The sequence below is a fragment of the Schistocerca nitens genome, chromosome 8 (assembly GCF_023898315.1).
Source record: "Schistocerca nitens isolate TAMUIC-IGC-003100 chromosome 8, iqSchNite1.1, whole genome shotgun sequence".
NCBI lineage: Eukaryota > Metazoa > Arthropoda > Insecta > Orthoptera > Acrididae > Schistocerca > Schistocerca nitens.
This window is the reverse complement of record NC_064621.1, coordinates 39,236,857-39,256,373: the sequence shown is the minus strand read 5'-3', so window position 1 is coordinate 39,256,373 and position 19,517 is coordinate 39,236,857. Positions and strand designations below refer to the sequence as shown.

Here is a 19,517-nt window from a genome sequence, read left to right as displayed (position 1 = left end):
TATTACCAGCAGAAATTGTCTTCTACACGGGAAAACCTGCTTCTGTTACTGCGGGACAGTGAGTTGCTTTTCGGAGGAGAAACCAGCCTTTCAGTGGTACAAAATGCGATACAGTTTTTTTGGAAAACTGTTTTCTGGGAGACGTGTTCTGCTTGAACTGGGGATATCGTAGCCGGGAGGGATCATTCTTTGAGGGAAGTATCAAAGTGTAAACCTCACGAAATCGTTTGGTTGGACGAAACTTGGGTAAATGTTCGTCATACTAGACCGGCTGCTTGGGCAGATGGCACTACTTCGGCATGAAAAGGCAATCGGCTCATTCTTTTACGCCCTGGAGCAAGCGGCGTGTTTGTTCCAGATGCTTCCAGATGCTCTTTCGTTTTTTCTCGTCAAATAAATCTGAGGAAATGGTGGTAACGAAATTTAAACCATATTTCGTACTCTCTTTGCTTCCAAATGTAGCAAATAAATCCACTACAAATTTCGATGCTGCTCCGTATTACTCCATTCAGTTGAACAAAGCCCCAACACGTAGCAACGAAAAGGATGACATCGCGGATTGGCTCGAGAAGAACGGCGGAGATTCCTTTTAGAGGGAAGTGCAAGGAAAGAGGCAGAACTGCTCGAAACCGTGAAAGAGCGTAAGTCACATAGTATTGTTCACGACACTGAGCAAAATGAAAAAGAAAATCTTTATAGAATGTAGCGCCTTCTAGTACACCATTGCCACTCCAATGTAACTGAATTATTGCTACACACAGAAATAAAAGTTTGAAACTGAAATGCATTGAATTCCTAGCGTGTGAGTCGTAAGGCTGTATTACTCCCACTAAAGGGAAAACTTTTGTCAAACAGGTGTGGAACATCTTGGATAAAGCATGGCAACGAAAACGTCCGCTGGAACAATGGATGGAAGACTTGACAAGGTGTTTAGGGGGTGGCAGCAGCAGCAGCAATGAAGATAGTGTCAGTGACATAGGAGATGAGGCTGCGGAACCAACACTTTTCCACGGGCGTCTGAAACATTTTTTCCAGGGGGAGGGGCAACGCTCTAAATGTGTTCTTTTTCAAATAAATAAGTTGGTAAATTTCGAGACATGTCATGCCGCAAGAGGTATATTTTATAGGTGGGACAAAAAAACTTTTTATATGGCAGAGAATTAATGGTAATCCACTCAGTATATGAATATAATTCCTGCACTGAAGATTGGAATGGTCGGCGTCAAATGCGCTCTCTCGTACCGCTGTTCCCTCTTACGTAAGATACAGATAATAGACGGATGTACGCATTAAAACATATACTGAAATACTGAAACTTCGTAATCTTTACTATATCGCGACGTATATTTACAAAACCACGAAGAGAGCACGTTTCGATGCCCCGAGGTTATTAACGTTTGTTCACGTTTCAGTAGTACGGCGCTGCTACGGCTCCAGAATTTTCTGGTGGGATTGTCGTAGTAGGCCGACCGACAAGGAGTAACAACCAATAACTACGCGGTGGTACTGGCAACAAATGTACCCGTAGCTGCGGCAGGTCCGGCTATAAAAGGTGTCAGGAAACTTGTGGCCACATGGTGTAAGTTCAAATGGTTCAAATGGCTCTGAGCACTATGGGACTTCTGAGGTCATCAGTCCCCTAGAACTTAGAACTACTTAAACCTAACTAACCTAAGGACATCACACACATCCATGCCCGAGGCAGGATTCTAACCTGCGACCGTAGCGGTCGCGCGGTTCCAGACTGTAGCGCCTAGAACCGATCGGCCACTCTGGCCGGCGATGGTGTAAGTGTATTAATTTAGTAAGCATTCCATATTGGAGAAGTGTGCTGTGCTTTTCTATTTAAAATGAAATATTCCTTTCTTTTTTTTTTTTTTTTTGGTCATCAGTCTACTGACTGGTTTGATGCGGACGGCCACGAATTCCTTTCCTGTGCTAACCTCTTCATCTCAGAGTAGCACTTGCAACCTACGTCCTCAATTATTTGCTTGACGTATTCCAATCTCTGTCTTCCTCTACAATTTTTGCCCTCTACAGCTCCCTCTAGTACCATGCAAGTCATTCCCTCACGTCTTAGCAGATGTCCTATCATCCTGTCCCTTCTCCTTATCAGTGTTTTCCACATATTCCTTTCCTCTCCGATTCTGCGTAGATCCTCCTCATTCCTTACCTTATCAGTCCACCTAATTTTCAACATTCGTCTATAGCACCACATCTCAAATGCTTCGATTCTCTTCTGTTCCGGTTTTCCCACAGTCCATGTTTCACTACCATACGATGCTGTACTCCAGACGTCCATCCTCAGAAATTTCTTCCTCAAATTAAGGTCGGTATTTGATATTAGTAGACTTCTCTTGGCCAGAAATGCCTTTTTTGCCATAGCAAGTGTTTGATGTCCTCCTTGCTCCGTCCGCCATTGGTTATTTTACTGCATAGGTAGCAGAATTCCTTAACTTCATTGACTTTGTGACCATCAATCCTGATGTTAAGTTTCTCGCTGTTCTCATTTCTACTGCTTCTCATTACCTTCGTCTTTCTCCGATTTACTCTCAAACCATACTGTGTACTCATTAGGCTGTTCATTCCGTTCAGCAGATCATTTAATTCTTCTTCACTTTCACTCAGGATAGCAATGTCATCAGCGAATCGTATCATTGATATCCTTTTACCTTGTATTTTAATTCCACTCCTGAACCTTTCTTTTATTTCCATCATTGCTACCTCGATGTACAGATTGAAGAGTAGGGGCGAAAGGCTACAGCCTTGTCTTACACCCTTTTTAATACAAGCACTTCGTTCTTGATCGTCCACTCTTATTATTCCCTCTTGGTTATTGTACATATTGTATATGACCCGTCTCTCCCTATAGCTTACCCCTACTTTTTTCAGAATCTCGAACAGCTTGCACCATTTTATATTGTCGAACGCTTTTTCCAGGTCGACAAATCCTATGAAAGTGTCTTGATTTTTCTTTAGCCTTGCTTCCATTATTAGCCGTAACGTCAGAATTGCCTCTGTCGTCCCTTTACTTTTCCTAAAGCCAAACTGATCGTCACCTAGCGCATTCTCAATTTTCTTTTCCATTCTTCTGTATATTATTCTTGTAAGCAGCTTCGATGCATGAGCTATTAAGCTGATTGTGCGATAATTCTCGCACTTGTCAGCTCTTGCCGTCTTCAGAATTGTGTGGATGATGCTTTTCCGAAAGTCAGATGGTATGTCGCCAGACTCATATATTCTACACACCAACGTGAATAGTTGTTTTGTTGCCACTTCCCCCAATAATTTTAGAAATTCTGATGGAATGTTAGCTATCCCTTCTGCCTTATTTGACCGTAAGTCCTCCAAAGCTCTTTTAAATTCCGCTTCTAATACTGGATCCCCTATCTCTTCTAAATCGACTCGTTTCTTCTTCTATCACATCAGACAAATCTTCACCCCTCATAGAGGCTTTCAATGTATTCTTTCCACCTATCTGCTCTCTCCTCTGCATTTAACAGTGGAATTCCCGTTGCACTCGTAATGTTACCACCGTTGCTTTTATTGTCACCAAAGGTTGTTTTGACTTTCCTGAATGCTGAGTCTGTCCTTCCGACAATCATATCTTTTTCGATGTCTTCACATTTTTCCTGCAGCCATTTCGTCTTAGCTTCCCTGCATTTCCTATTTATTTCATTCCTCAGGGACTTGTATTTCTGTATTCCTGATTTTCCCGGAACATGTTTGTACTTCCTCCTTTCATCAATCAACTGAAGTATTTCTTCTGTTACCCATGGTTTCTTCGCAGCTACCTTCTTTGTACCTATGTTTTCCTTCCCAACTTCTGTGATGACCCTTTTTAGAGATGTCCATTCCTCTTCAACTGTACTGCCTACTGCGCTATTCCTTATTGCTGTATCTATAGCGTTAGAGAACTTCCAACGTATCTCGTCATTCCTTAGTACTTCCGTATCCCACTTCTTTGCGTATTGATACTTCCTGACTAATGTCTTGAGCTTCAGCCTACTCTTCATCACTGCTATATTGTGATCTGAGTCTATATGTGCTCCTGGGTACGCCTTACAATCCAGTATCTGATTTCGGAATCTCTGTCTGACCATGATGTAATCTAATTGAAATCTTCCCGTATCTCCCGGCCTTTTCCAAGTATACCTCCTCCTCTTGTGATTCTTGAACAGGGTATTCGCTATTACTAGCTGAAACTTGTTACACAACTCAATTAGTCTTTCTCCTCTTTGATTCCTTGTCCCAAGCCCATATTCTCCTGTAACCTTTTCTTCTACTGCTTCCCCTACAACTGCATTCCAGTCGCCCATGACTATTAGACTTTCGTCCCCCTTTACATACTGCACTACCCTTTCAATATCCTAATGCACTTTCTCTATCTGTTAATCTTCAGCTTGCGACGTCGGCATGTATACCTGAACTATCGTTGTCGGTGTTGGTCTGCTGTCGATTCTGATTAGAACAACCCGGTCACTGAACTGTTCACAGTAACACACCCTCTGCCCTACCTTCCTATTCATAACGAATCCTACACCTGTTATACCGTTTTCTGCTGCTGTTGATATTACCTGATACTCATCTGACCAGAAATCCTTGTCTTCCTCCCACTTAACTTCACTGACCCCTACTATATCTAGATTGAGCCTTTGCATTTCCCTTTTCAGATTTTCTAGTTTCCCTACCACGTTCAAGCTTCTGACATTCCACGCCCCGACTCGTAGAACGTTATCCTTTCGTAGATTATTCAATCTTTTTCCCATGGTAACCTCCCCCTTGGCAGTCACCTTCCGGAGATCCGAATGGGGGACTATTCCGGAATGTTTTGCCAATGGAGCGATCATTATGACACTTCTTCAATTACAGGCCACATGTCCTGTGGATACATGTTACGTGTCTTTAATGCAGTGGTTTCCATTGCCTTCTACATCCTCATGTCGTTGATCATTGCTGATTCTTCCGCCTTTAGGGGCAATTTCCCACCCCTAGGACAAGAGAGTGCCCTGAACCTCTATCCGCACCTCCGCCCTCTTTGAAAAGGCCGTTGGCAGAATGAGGCTGACTTCTTATGCCGGAAGTGAAGCAGAATCACTACCTGTAAAACTATTTTTGTGATTCAAAGGAAAGAAAGAGACGTTACGATCAATGTTGCTGTATGAAATTAGAATACATTGTGATCCTTAACTTCACTGATATTCATTTAATGTAATAATGTTGGTTTTGTGGCCATTGTTATGTTTAATCAGCACAAAGTCAAACCAGTAAGAAAAGTAGAAAAATGCATGCAGTGAGATACACAAAAAACCGTTTAGAAGATATTGTATCAGCAGAAGACTTGCTTACGGCCAATGTTTTATTGCTTTCTTCCATTGATGGGGCATGGGGTTTAGATGAATGATTGTACTGGCAAACGGTTTTTAATTTTGCGATGACTTCTTTTTCGCCGTCGATGACGATTAGTTTAATGTTGTCAACAAATGGACATCCGTTGATCTCCAGGTCCGGGTTGTTTCGAATCCGCAGCTCACTCAGATTCTGTAGTTTGCCAAACGAGTGTTCCCACAGGTCAGTGAGGCTGCAGCTAGAGACGTCAAGAGCGTCCAGCGAACTGGAGTCGAGGAACGGCTCCCTGGAAGGCAGCGTCAGCGGGTTTCCAGACAGGTTCAGAGAGAGAAGCTTTGGCAGCTCACTGAAGTCGGAAGAAACGGCACTCAACATATTGTTGGACAGGTCGAGATGTTGGAGTTCTTTCATCCGCTGGAAACTGTCGGGCAGTATCTACGAAAGAAAATGAAAAATAAAATTAGTTAAATTGAACAAGCAAAATAAAAGTGCAAGACACTAGAAGAATATTAAGGGAAAAAATTTAGGTGTAATGTTTATAGGGGGGTTTGAAACTGACTGTCAGGGTTTTAATATCCTTAGCATCTTTCATACAAGTGTTGAATGTGAGCACCATTCGTCGCACAGCATTACGTCGAGTCGACAGGAGAGTTTTTCCGAAATCTTGGTCATCCTGTCTAGAGCACTGTTGCAACAACTGCTTCATTACTGATTCTTAAGTTCGTCAAATGAGCTGGTAGCGGACGCACACGAACATGATCATTTATGAACCCCCAAAGGTAAAATGCACATGACGTCTGATCGGTCGAACGTGGAGGTGACATCTTGCTGCCAAACAAAGTTCTATGGTCAGTTTCTTCCAGCTGAGGAAGATCAGAAACACCAGTTACAGTTGCTCCACCGAAAAAGAACGGCCCATAAACTTTCCGCCGGGATGTGGCACAAAAAACTTTCAGTTTAGGGGAATCTTGTTGCACCCGTACTATCTCGTGTTTTTCTAAAATGTTTATTACTTTTTCCACACAATACGTTTGTTTCATAATCTGCTTGTTAAACAGAACTTGCAACGCGCACAGCCGCTCGGCTATCCTCGCGGGCTGAGGCGCCTTGCCACGGTTCGCGCGGCTCCCTGCGTCTGAGGTTCGAGTCCTCCCAAGTGTGTGCATGTGTGTTGTCCGTAGCGTAAGTTAGTTTAAGTTGTATTACGTAGTCTGTAAGCCTAGGGACCAATGATCTCAGCAGTTTGGTCCCATAGGAATTTACCACAAATTTCCAAAATTTTACAACGCGTACATTATGTAGCCTTTGAGGTTTCTGATTCTGACACACTTAACTTACATTCAAGCTTTTGGACTAATCTCAGATATTTTTCTGTTTTTGGGAAATGCATCATTGACACAATGTGTTCCACTGCCAGTGTTTCATCCTGTCCCGCAAAACACATTCTCCTTCTAGTCAATATTCATACATTCTAATTAGGGTCACTCGAAGTCCTCAAATCGTATACGTTAAAAGCAGAAAGCTCGAGAATATTATGGAAAAGTATCAAGGGCTACCTATTGTTTTTTTTTCCTGCTAGATGACCAAATGTGTCTACAGCCCCTTTCGTTGAATTATAATCCAGGATCATTTTTGGCTTATTATCAGGCCGGTCAGTGATTTAACTATCACGACTGAGGGTGACCATTGGTACAACATTCTTATTTCTCGTAGGAATATAACTGACCGCTGTACTGTCACTCGTGAACTAAAACGAAGAGCTATATATCTCCTTGTTTGTCAAATTTTGTGGAAGCTTAGACATATTTCTGCTTGTAGTTTCCAGCATCGTTAATACTCTTTTGAGAAGCAGCTGCCCCAATTTTATGATGTAAAAAAGTTATCACATGTTATATTTTGACCTAGCAAACTCAGAAGTGAGATAAGCAATCTCCCTCATTCTCATATCTTTTAGTGGTGTTACTCCTCACTTGTTTCCTTATTAGTTTGGGCTTTCAGTATATATAAAGATTTACTGTATTTAGTTAGTTAGTTAGTATTTTGATCCCATACTTGGTCGGTTTACTTAGGACATCAACCTCTAAATTCTCCTAACTCTCCGTCGACAGCAACGTTTTATCGAGGATTACAGAATTTAGGTAGGACTTCTACCGACTTCTCCCAAATCCTACGACTTATAACAAATTTATAAATATGTCTTCCTGCTTCTCTGGTGGATATCTTAGCAAAATGCAGGACAAACGATAGCCAACAGAAATTTCATGCAACGCGGTTGCTCGAAATGTGTTCCGGTCAGTATCCTTATGCCAGAAACTTATTTTAGATCGATATACACCCACAAGGAATAAGAGGCCTCAGTACAAATGAAATATAGGAACATCACGTTTGTCCATTCTTGAGAATAAACTCGTCGCCCCTCAAAATTTGGCATTTCTATTATTTCAGGCAGCAGCCTTTTCAGTAGTTGCAGGGGCCACAGTCTGGATGATTGACTGATCTGGCCTTGTAACATTAACCAAAACGGCCTTGCTGTGCTGGTACTGCGAACGGCTGAAAGCAAGGGGAAACTACAGCCGTAATTTTTCCCGAGGACATGCAGCTTTACTGTACGATTAAATGATGATGGCGTCCTCTTGGGTAAAATATTCCGGAGGTAAAATAGTCCCCCATTCGGATCTCCGGGCGCGGACTACTCAAGAGGACGTCGTTATCAGGAGAAAGAAAACTGGCATTCTACGGATCGGAGTGTGGAATGTCAGATCCCTTAATCGGGCAGGTAGGTTAGAAAATTTAAAAACGGAAATGGATAGGTTAAAGTTAGATATAGTGGGAATTAGTGAAGTTCGGTGGCGGGAGGAACAAGACTTTTGGTCAGGTGATTACAGGGTTATAAATACAAAATCAAATAGGGGTAATGCAGGAGTAGGTTTAATAATGAATAAAAAAATAGGAATGCGGGTTAGCTACTACAAACAGCATAGTGAACGCATTATTGTGGCCAAGATAGACACAAAGCCCATGCCTACTACAGTAGTACAAGTTTATATGCCAACTAGCTCTGCAGATGATGAAGAAATTGATGAAATGTACGACGAGATAAAAGAAATTATTCAGGTAGTGAAGGGAGACGAAAATTTAATAGTCATGGGTGACTGGAATTCGTCAGTAGGAAAAGGGAGAGAAGGAAACATAGTAGGTGAATATGGATTGGGGGGAAGAAATGAAAGAGGAAGCCGCCTTGTAGAATTTTGCACAGAGCGTAACTTAATCATAGCTAACACTTGGTTCAAGAATCATAAAAGAAGGTTGTATACCTGGAAGAATCCTGGAGATACTAATAGGTATCAGATAGATTATATAATGGTAAGACAGAGATTTAGGAACCAGGTTTTAAATTGTAAGACATTTCCAGAGGCAGATGTGGATTCTGACCACAATCTGTTGGTTATGAACTGCAGATTGAAACTGAAGAAACTGCAAAAAGGTGGGAATTTAAGGAGATGGGACCTGGATAAACTGAAAGAACCAGAGGTTGTAGAGAGTTTCAGGGAGAGCATAAGGGAACAATTGACAGGAATGGGGGAAAGGGACACAGTAGAAGAAGAATGGGTAGCTCTGAGGAATGAAGTAGTGAAGGCAGCAGAGGATCAAGTAGGTAAAAAGACGAGGGCTAATAGAAATCCTTGGGTAACAGAAGAAATATTGAATTTAATTGATGAAAGGAGAAAATATAAAAATGCAGTAAATGAAGCAGGCAAAAGGGAATACAAACATCTCAAAAATGAGATCGACAGAAAGTGCAAAATGGCTAAGCAGGGATGGCTAGAGGACAAATGTAAGGATGTAGAGGCTTGTCTCACTAGGGGTAAGATAGATACTGCCTACAGGAAAATTAAAGAGACCTTTGGAGAGAAGAGAACCACTTGTATGAATATCAAGAGCTCAGATGGCAACCCAGTTCTAAGCAAAGAAGGGAAGGCAGAAAGGTGGACGGAGTATATAGAGGGTTTATACAAGGGCGATGTACTTGAGGACAGTATTATGGAAATGGAAGAGGATGTAGATGAAGATGAAATGGGAGATAAGATACTGCGTGAAGAGTTTGACAGAGCACTGAAAGACCTGAGGCGAAACAAGGCCCCGGGAGTAGACAACATTCCATTGGAACTACTGATGGCTTTGGGAGAGCCAGTCATGACAAAACTCTACCATCTGGTGAGCAAGATGTATGAGACAGGCGAAATACCCACAAACTTCAAGAAGAATATAATAATTCCAATACCAAAGAAAGCAGGTGTTGACAGCTGTGAAAATTACCGAACTATCAGTTTAGTAAGTCATGGCTGCAAAATACTAACGCGAATTCTTTACAGACGAATGGAAAAACTGGTAGAAGCGGACCTCGGGGAAGATCAGTTTGGATTCCGTAGAAATGTTGGAACACGTGAGGCAATACTAACCTTACGACTTATCTTAGAAGAAAGATTAAGAAAAGGCAAACCTATGTTTCTAGCATTTGTAGACTTAGAGAAAGCTTTTGACAATGTTAACTGGAATACTCTCTTTCAAATTCTGAAGGTGGCAGGGGTAAAATACAGGGAGCGAAAGGCTATTTACAATTTGTACAGAAACCAGATGGCAGTTATAAGAGTCGAGGGGCATGAAAGGGAAGCAGTGGTTGGGAAAGGAGTGAGACAGGGTTGTAGCCTCTCCCCGATGTTATTCAATCTGTATATTGAGCAAGCAGTAAAGGAAACAAAAGAAAAATTCGGAGTAGGTATTAAAATTCATGGAGAAGAAGTAAAAACTTTGAGGTTCGCCGATGACATTGTAATTCTATCAGAGACAGCAAAGGACTTGGAAGAGCAGTTGAACGGAATGGAGAGTGTCTTGGAAGGAGGATATAAGATGAACATCAACAAAAGCAAAACGAGGATAATGGAATGTAGTCAAATTAAATCGGGTGATGCTGAGGGGATTAGATTAGGAAATGAGACACTTAAAGTAGTAAAGGAGTTTTGCTATTTAGGGAGTAAAATAACTGATGATGGTCGAAGTAGAGAGGATATAAAATGTAGACTGGCAATGGCAAGGAAATCGTTTCTGAAGAAGAGAAATTTGTTAACATCGAGTATAGATTTAAGTGTCAGGAAGTCGTTTCTGAAAGTATTTGTATGGAGTGTAGCAATGTATGGAAGTGAAACATGGACGATAACCAGTTTGGACAAGAAGAGAATAGAAGCTTTCGAAATGTGGTGCTACAGAAGAATGCCGAGGATAAGGTGGGTAGATCACGTAACTAATGAGGAGGTATTGAATAGGATTGGGGAGAAGAGAAGTTTGTGGCACAACTTGACTAGAAGAAGGGATCGGTTGGTAGGACATGTTTTGAGGCATCAAGGGATCACAAATTTAGCATTGGAGGGCAGCGTGGAGGGTAAAAATCTTAGAGGGAGACCAAGAGATGAATACACTAAGCAGATTCAGAAGGATGTAGGTTGCAGTAGGTACTGGGAGATGAAGAAGCTTGCACAGGATAGAGTAGCATGGAGAGCTGCATCAAACCAGTCTCAGGACTGAAGACCACAACAACACATTATTTCATTTTGAAGTGCTGTACACAATACTAGTCCAAATGTAGATCTTACGTCGCTTATTCTGCTGGAAGCGTTCTTTCATCTATTGAGGAATTTATTAATCCCTTAGACACATATTCAGTCAGTGAATTTCCATGGTGTCACAACTGAAATTGAGCAGACACAATAGAGATGCGAGAAACAATAAAGATGCGAATAATTGAAAAATGTGAATCAATTTCATGGAAGAATCAAGAAAAGAGCCCATAGATGTAAACACAGAGGCCTTGTTGATTGTTCAAAGTTCGTTGGAACGACAAAAATGGGTATTACCATAAAGTAAAAGAAAAAACTAAAAAATATTTGACATTGGAGTAATCATATTGACATTGGGTCATTATGACCAGAATGTGAAATATATCACTATTACGGTTTTTGGCCAAGCCACTTAAATAATTTTAAACGCTTTTAAACACCTACTTCTCATGCAAACATTCATTTTCAAGTTATCTTGTTATCTAAATCCTGAGAAAAGACATTTAAAGCCTTTTCTGGTCTGACGTTCATAGATCCGAACACAACAGCGGGGTTAAGAAGACTTAAAGTTTTTTTTTTTTTTTTCATAAACCTATACTTGCAGGTAGTCTATTTTAGTTACTTCTAAGGCGTTGCTTGCGGATTTCTATTACACGTACAAACTGAAAAATTCCAGATAAAAAATATTAGTGTTCTCCATAGACGTAGAAAGATTAACATACCGTATAACTTCCTCAAATATTTATAATGTTAACCCTTTCCCTATCGTCGTGTCACAGAGGCCCGTCTGCGATGTTTAATATCTTTTGTATTAGTAACTATAGATTTTATTTTAATGAAATTTTGTGATTTTTTTCCCTATTTTGTCAAGTTAGTCATAATTTTGGAAAAACAATTATAAAAATTTACCTATGGAATTATATTAAATTGTTGGTGCGGGTCAGTGCGATTAGAAGCAATTTTTCAACGAGACATCTGGCCGCGCAGCGTCTGCTGCGGCATGTGCCATTGTCGACTCGCGCTGTTATTCTTTCACTGTTCAACTGTCCTCCTTATGATAAGAACTAGTTTATTTTTGTGTATTATTTCATAACAGTTGTCTGTAATACAAACTGAAAATATTACGCAGATGAATAATTTAGTGCAAATTCTGTTGAGTGTGACTTATTGCTTTGTCGTAATGGAAATAAAATATGGGCTACAGCTCCTCAAGTTGGAATTTCTAGTAGGCGGAGCCAAAAGGATGCACAGAAGGAAGGCCAGAGACCTCCAAGTTATTTGATTAGTAGCCGTGATAATGACGAATCTGGTTTTATGTTGTTCTCTCGTGTACCCCTGATGGACAAAATGTGTATGTGAACCAATAAGGAAGGTCGAACAGTTTATGAGGACTGGGTTGACATAGATACGCATGAAATGAAAAAGTATCTTGCTGCTCTGATCCTGACTGGAGGTTACAAATCAAAAAATGAAGAGATCAGACAGCTCTGGAGTGTTGAGAATGGCTGACCACTGTTCAATGAAATTATTTCTCGCAAGCGCTTCCGTGCTATTCTGAGGGTGATATGCTTTGGTGATATAAGTGAATATAAGTCAGGTGACACATTGGAACCATTTTGAGAAGTTTTTGAGATGTGGGAAATTACACTTAAGGATACCTCCATTCCAAGATGGTGCATGACCACGGATGAACAGTTGGTCACATATCGAGGACGTTGTCCATTTCGACAATACATACCTCAAAATCTGGTGGATATGGATTAGAGTTCTGGGCAATTTGTGACCTCGTAACAAGCTATTGCGGGAAGATGAAAGTGTATTTGGGGAAGGAGGAAGGAACCAAAGCCGTGCGATTTGCAGAAAATTTTGTGAAAACCCTGGTTATTGAATTTTAAGAATCTGGACGTAATATCCCTGTGATAATTTTTTTACATCTCACGATTTAGCTCTTTATTTGCTGTCACAGGGTCTGACAGTAGTTGGTACTATGCGAAAAAAACAAAAGTGAACTGCCTGCTGATATTTTTACACCTAAAAGATATAAAGTGTACTGTTATATGATTTGGTTTTCAACCAGCTATGATGATAGATTCTGTAGTTCCTAAGAAAAACAAAGTTGTTACCGATCATAGCACTCTTCATGTCCAGCCAACGGCACCGTCATCACAAGAAAAGAAGCTCGTAGTTATAATGACATACAGTGCCACAAAGGACGGCGTTGACAACATGGACCAGAAGACGCGATGTTGCAGTGGAAAGAGAAAAACAAGGTGCTGGTCATTGGTGGCTTTCTCCAAAGTGTAATGAATTCATACATAATTTAGATAATGCTTGGTTGTAATAAAAAGTGTGACGTCAGACTTTCATCATCAGTTTGGGAAAGCAACTAGCAGGTAAAGAAGTCAATGACTTCATTAGTAGCAACGGATCCAGGAAGGGCAGTGAAACCACAATCTAAGAAAAGGAGAAAAAGTGCTTATTGTGTAGAGAAGAAAGATAGAAAAAGTCAAACAGCATATTAAAAGTGCACAAAATTTGCATGCTTGGCACATTCTGCTATTGCCTGTAGACAATAAAAGTAAAAGCCACCAGCAAAATATAAAACTGTGTGTTTTTAATGCAAATTTTAAATAAATAGAACTATTTTAGAAGTATATATAATTCGAAAGTCTTTCACATCAAAAACAGTCAAAATAGTTTCAATTTATGTCAATTTAAACAACACAGGACTGAGAGGCCCGTGTTGCAGACAACGTGATACGGATTTTCTGGTAAGCACAGCGTTAATAAAAGTGGTGTGTACAGGTGATCTGACACTTCGACTTACCCCTATAATAGTATTTATAACGTCCCATGTGTCAATAAAAAGAAAGTGGGTTTAATGAAAGATGCATTATCAGGGGAGATTATTACAGAGATCAGAGGAATGAGAGCAAAACTCTTCGAATCTGCAAAACTCTTCGAATCTGAGACACAATGTGTAAACAGAAAGTATAATGTACAGTTTGGAAGGTGTGAAATAATCATCAGCAAAAGAACTAAGCACTGATGGTTACTGAGAATGTGTGTTAGATGATAATGATGAAACGACTGTGCAATATATAACTCACTCCGAGCTGCATACTCTTTCAACTATGAAGCAATGTAAGCTAGCGCTTTTGGCAAATGATTTAAGTCTTTCAGACTAGCTGATAAACTGGGCACTGTTGCATGTGGTTATTGCTGTGCAAGTAACAACTGATTTACCAGTTACCGCCTGTAATCGTGACCTATACATTATAGACATAGAAAATATATAAACTTGGAAGGCAAGCAATGTGTGTGTGTGTGTGTGTGTATATAATATGTAAACTGAGAATGTACGCTAAATGATGCTGTCGATATAGAGAAGATGTAAACTGAAATTGTAACCTAATGTTGTAGATGTCGGTATAGAGTATGTTGTAAATGTATTTGCAAACTGTATGTCGTATGGGTTTTATCTCAACGTAATTTTCCATAATATATTATGAACTACATATCTCAATGTTTTACTTATGATCTATACCTGTCATGCCTATGTGACATACAGATCTTTTGTTGGCTTAGAAGCATGCTGATTGATCCATGTCCAAAGAAGAGACATTGCTTAATATTTGAAAAATCACAACAAGTGGCTTGTATAAAACTATATGACAGTTCTGTGGTACTTACTCATTAGCCGCTTCATTTTAATGCCTGAAAAATACTGGACTGTGTTTGGGAGATCGAAGTAGTATTGTGTCTTGGGTAGGAGGCCCACTGACATATTTCCAAGAACGTACCGTGGTTTAAGAGAGGCAGCGGCATGATGACGTCATCCTGCCGCTGCTAGATCTGCATCCCTGGCCTCGCCTCGAAATGCGGCTGTCCGAGGAACGGTCAGTGTGGCACTGCTCCAAATCTCTTCATCTCCGAGTATCACTTGCAACCTACGTCCTCAACTATTTGCTGGACGTATTCCACTCGCTGTCTTCCTCTACAGTTTTTGGCCTCTACAGCTCCATCTAGTGCCATGGAAGTCATTCCCTCATGTCTTAACATATGTCCTATCGTCCTGCCCCTTGTCAATGTTTTCCACATATTCCTTTCCTGTCCAATACTGCGCAGAACCTCCTCATTCCTAACCTTATCAGTGCACCTAATATTCAGCATTCGTCTGTAGCACCACATCTCAAATGCTTCGATTCTCTCCTGTTCGGGGTTTTCCATAGTCCATGTTTCACTACCATACAACGCTGTGCTCCAAACGTAATTCTTCCTCAAAGTAAGGCCTATTTTTGATACCAGTAGACTTCCCTTGTCCCAGAATCCCATTTTTGCCAGTACTAGTCTACTTTTGATGTCCTCCTTGTTCCATTCGTCATTGGTTACTTTGCTGCCTAGGTAGTAGAATTACAGAACTTCATCAGCTTCGTAGACGTAAGTCCTGATGATAGGTTCCTCAATGTTCTCATTTCTGATATCATTTCTTTCGCCTTTCTTCTGTTTACTCTCTTTCTCTATTCTGTACTCATTACACTGTTCATTCCATTCAGCAGATCACGTAATTCTTCTTGACTTTCACTCAGGATAGTAATGTCATCAGCGAGTCATATCATTGATTTCCTTCCACCTTCAATTTTAAACCCATTTCATAACGCTTCTTTTATTTGATTCTTTGATGTAAAGATTGAACACTAGGGGCGATGGATTAAATCCCTGTCTTACACCCTTCTTAATCCCAACACTTCGTTCTTGGTTGTCCACTCTTATTATTCCCTCTTGGCTCTTGTACATATTGCATATTACCCGTCCCTCCCTATAGTTTACTCTTATTTTTTTCAAATTTCGAACATCTTGCACCATGCTACATTGTCGAACACATTGTCCCGATCACAAACCCTATGAACGTGTCTTGATTTTCTCTAGTCTTGCTTCCGACGGTTCAATCCCGCGTCCGGACATCCTGATTTAGGTTTTCCGCGATTTCCCTAAATAATTCCAGGCATATGTCGGGATGGTTCCTCTGAAAGAGCACGGCCGACTTCCTTCCCCATCCTTCCACAATCCGATGAGACCGATGACCACGCTGTCTGGTCTCCTTCCCCAAGCAAGCAACCAACCAACCAATCTAGTCTTGCTTCCATTACCAACCGCCACGCTCAGAACCGCCTCTCCGGTGCCTTTACCTTTCATAAAGCCAAACTGATCGTCATCTGACAGATCCTCAGTTTTCTTTTCCATTTTTCTGTATATTATTCTCTTCAGCAACATACATGCATGAGCTGTTAAGCTGATTGTGCGATAATTCTCGGACTTGTCAGCTCTTGTAGTCTTCGTAATTGTGTGGATGATATTTTTCCGAAAGTCGGATAGTATGTCGCCAGACTCATAAATTCTACACACCAACGTGAATAGTCGTTTTGTTGCCACTTACCCAAATGATTTTAGAAATTCTATCTCTTTTGCTTTATTTGATCTTAGGTCCTGCAAAGCTCTCTTAAATTATGATTCTAATACTGGCTTCCCTATCTCTTCTAAATCGACTCCTGTTTCTTCTTCTAACACATCAGATAAATCTTCCCCTGATAGAGGTCTTCAGTGTACTCTTTCACCTATCCTCTCCCTCCTCTTAATTTAACAATGGAATTCCCGTTGCACTCTTCATGTTACCACCCTTGCTTTCAATTTCACAGAAGGTTGTTTTAACTTTCCCGTATGCTGAGTCAGTCCTTCCGGAAAGCATTTCTTTTCCGATTTCCTCACATTTTTCATGCTACCATTTCGTCTTAGCTTCCCTGCTCTTCCTATTGATTTCATTCGTCATCGACTTGTATTTCTGAATTCCTGTATTTCCTCGAACATTTTTGTATTTCCTTCTTTCATCGATCAACTCAAGTGTTTCCTGTGTTACCCCTTGTTTCTTCGCATTTACCTTTTTTGAGCATTTATTTGTCTTTCCAGCTTCTGTGATTCAGCATCCTCATATACTTTCGCTTTGTTTTCATCTACAGCTTGCGACGTCGGCATGTATACCTGAACTATCGTTGTCGGTGCTGGTTTACTGTCGATTGTGATAAGAACAATCCTATCACTGAACTCTTCACACTAACGTACTCTCTGCCCTACCTTTCTATTCATACCGAATCCTACTCCCGTTATACCATTTTTTGCTGCTGTTGATGTTACCCTACACTCATCTGACCACAAATCCTTGTGTTCTTTCCGTTTCACTAAAATGACCGCTACTGTGGGTAGACTGAGCCTCCCTATCACGTTCAAGCTTCTGACATTACATGCCCCGACTCGTAGAACGTTATCCTTTCGTTGGTTGTTCAGTCTTTTTCTCATTGTCGCCTTCCCCTTGGCAGTCCCCTCCTGGCCATCCGAATGGGGGACTATTCTGGAATATTTTGCCAATTTTTTCAATTACATGGCTTGTGGATGCACGTTATCTGCCATTACTGCAGTGGTTTTTATTGCCTTCTGCATCCTCATGCTGTTAATCATTGCTGATTGTTCCGCCTTTAGGGGCAGTTTCCCACCCCAAGACCTCTGTCCGGCCGGTCGGGGTGGCCGAGCGGTTCTAGGCGCTTCAGTCTGGAACCGCGCGACCAGTACAGTCGTAGGTTCGAATCCTGCCTCGGGCATGGATGTGTGTGATGTCCTTAGGTCAGTTAGGTTTAAGTTGTTACAACCTCTGTTGTTGAACCTCTGTCCGCTCCTCCACCCACTTTGAGAAGGCCGTTGGTAGAACGAGGGTGACTCATCCCTATTTACATCAACTAATTGTCTGAACATCCAAATTTTGTCATTCATAAGCAGAAGATCGTCTATCGAGGGTACTACAAGCTAAGGAGCAACAGAATTTTTTCATGTAATCTAGAAATGGTGTATGTTTGGTAATCAACTTCCATGAATATCCAGCCCATAACACTGAAAGAGATTCCAGTAACAAAGGGTACTTCTGATGACTACTAGTAGAATTACAAGAGAGAGACGCAAAACGAAGAATTGAGATTTTTAACGAATCTAATACTACAACCCAACTAAAGAAACCACCAATGAGAGATGAATTAATCGACCTGTTCAAAATTTCAGATAATATGAATAGCTTTCTTCGTGACTTAACAGAAAACATTAGAGAACCTCCTTAATGTGAACTCTTGCCCGCATCTCGTGGTCGTGCGGTAGCGTTCTCGCTTCCCACACCCGGGTTCCCGGGTTCGATTCCCGGCGGGGTCAGGGATTTTCTCTGCCTCGTGATGGCTGGGTGTTGTGTGCTGTCCTTAGGTTAGTTAGGTTTAAGTAGTTCTAAGTTCTAGGGGACTTCTGACCACAGCAGTTGAGTCCCATAGTGCTCAGAGCCATTTGAACCATTTGTGAACTCTAAGAGATCTTGTGAATTTAAATGTAAAATGATATTAAACCCACCTACGTTCGTACTTCTAGCAGGTGACTTAAACTATGAGCAGCTACCTGTGATATGCGTCCGAATGAGAGGTCCAGAGAGATCAGGTGGGCGAAAAGATGAAGCCGAGTACCATTTATAATTCTCCAGCCATTGTGCTGGCAGCGAAGAGTCGTTACATTTTTGCTGATGTACAAAGGGCACCAGCCAATGCAGACAGCCTCACTGCCATCACGTGAAAAGTCGCAGTTCACTGGAAACGTGGAGCCGGCAGCAGAAGCGACGAGGAAGACTAGCAGTGGCAGAGCGGTCCTCTGCGCAGCTAGCATCCTGCAACCACCATGCCCAGCAGCTATTTGTTATTCAATTCCATTATTTCAGCCATATAAATCCAATTGTAAAAACAAATAAAATAAAAAAAATAAAACTATCATTGTATCTCTTTCATATCATCAAACTATAAGATTCTGTCGAAAGCTCTGCAAACTAGGACAGAAGAAGAGTCACTCCCACAGCCGGAGAGTATCAAGAAGGTTTCAGGAAGGGGCGATTATGCATCGAACAGATAATTAACCTCAAATTCATCGTTTCGTACCTGAAGCTTGTAATGCCACAACGAAGCATAGCCAAGGCGCAGCAGTTGAATAAGTGAACGCTCATGCCATCTGTTGGATAGTTGCACAAACAAAAGCACAGGTGCTTCCGCCTGGTGGCAGTCAAATGAAATAGTGCTACGAGTAAGACAGTATCTGAATACTGCTGCGCTCGGACGACGAAATAAAGAAGCATTAAACTAGGATAATATTATTACATATAGTAAAATATTAATTTAATATTAGTTTATATTAGTATATATATGCACGTTGGCACGTGAATTTGGCAGTAGAGAGAGATGTGTTCTGTTCAGATGCAGAACAGAGATTACGCGGCACGAAAGTGACGGTTTAAGTACGGTACAGTTATGGTAATAATAACAGGAAAGTCCAGAAACAGGAATATGGAGTGTGAGCAATGAGGACTAATAGAGGTAGAAGAGGTGGAAGAGGTTTTGGTGGTAGAGGTAACTACAATGGTAGACCACAGTACCAGTCGATAAACCAAGAACTGCCACAGTAAAGGGCCGAACTGGAGCGGAATATGGGGGT

At 41.1% G+C, this 19,517-nt stretch overlaps 1 protein-coding gene across 1 annotated transcript in view; it reads right to left on the bottom strand.

Annotated features, from left to right (window-relative positions):
- Window positions 1-5,199: 5,199 nt before the first annotated feature.
- LOC126199028 (leucine-rich repeat-containing protein 57-like) overlaps window positions 5,200-19,517 on the bottom strand; it is a 66,938-nt gene continuing 52,620 nt past the window's right edge. The window contains exons 2-3 of the mRNA XM_049935730.1: window positions 18,441-18,702; window positions 5,200-5,784 (exon numbers count right to left, since the gene is read on the bottom strand). Coding sequence (XP_049791687.1) covers window positions 5,260-5,784; window positions 18,441-18,701 — 786 coding nt within the window. The 5' untranslated portion in view covers window position 18,702 and the 3' untranslated portion in view covers window positions 5,200-5,259. The remainder of the gene's footprint in view (window positions 5,785-18,440; window positions 18,703-19,517) is intronic.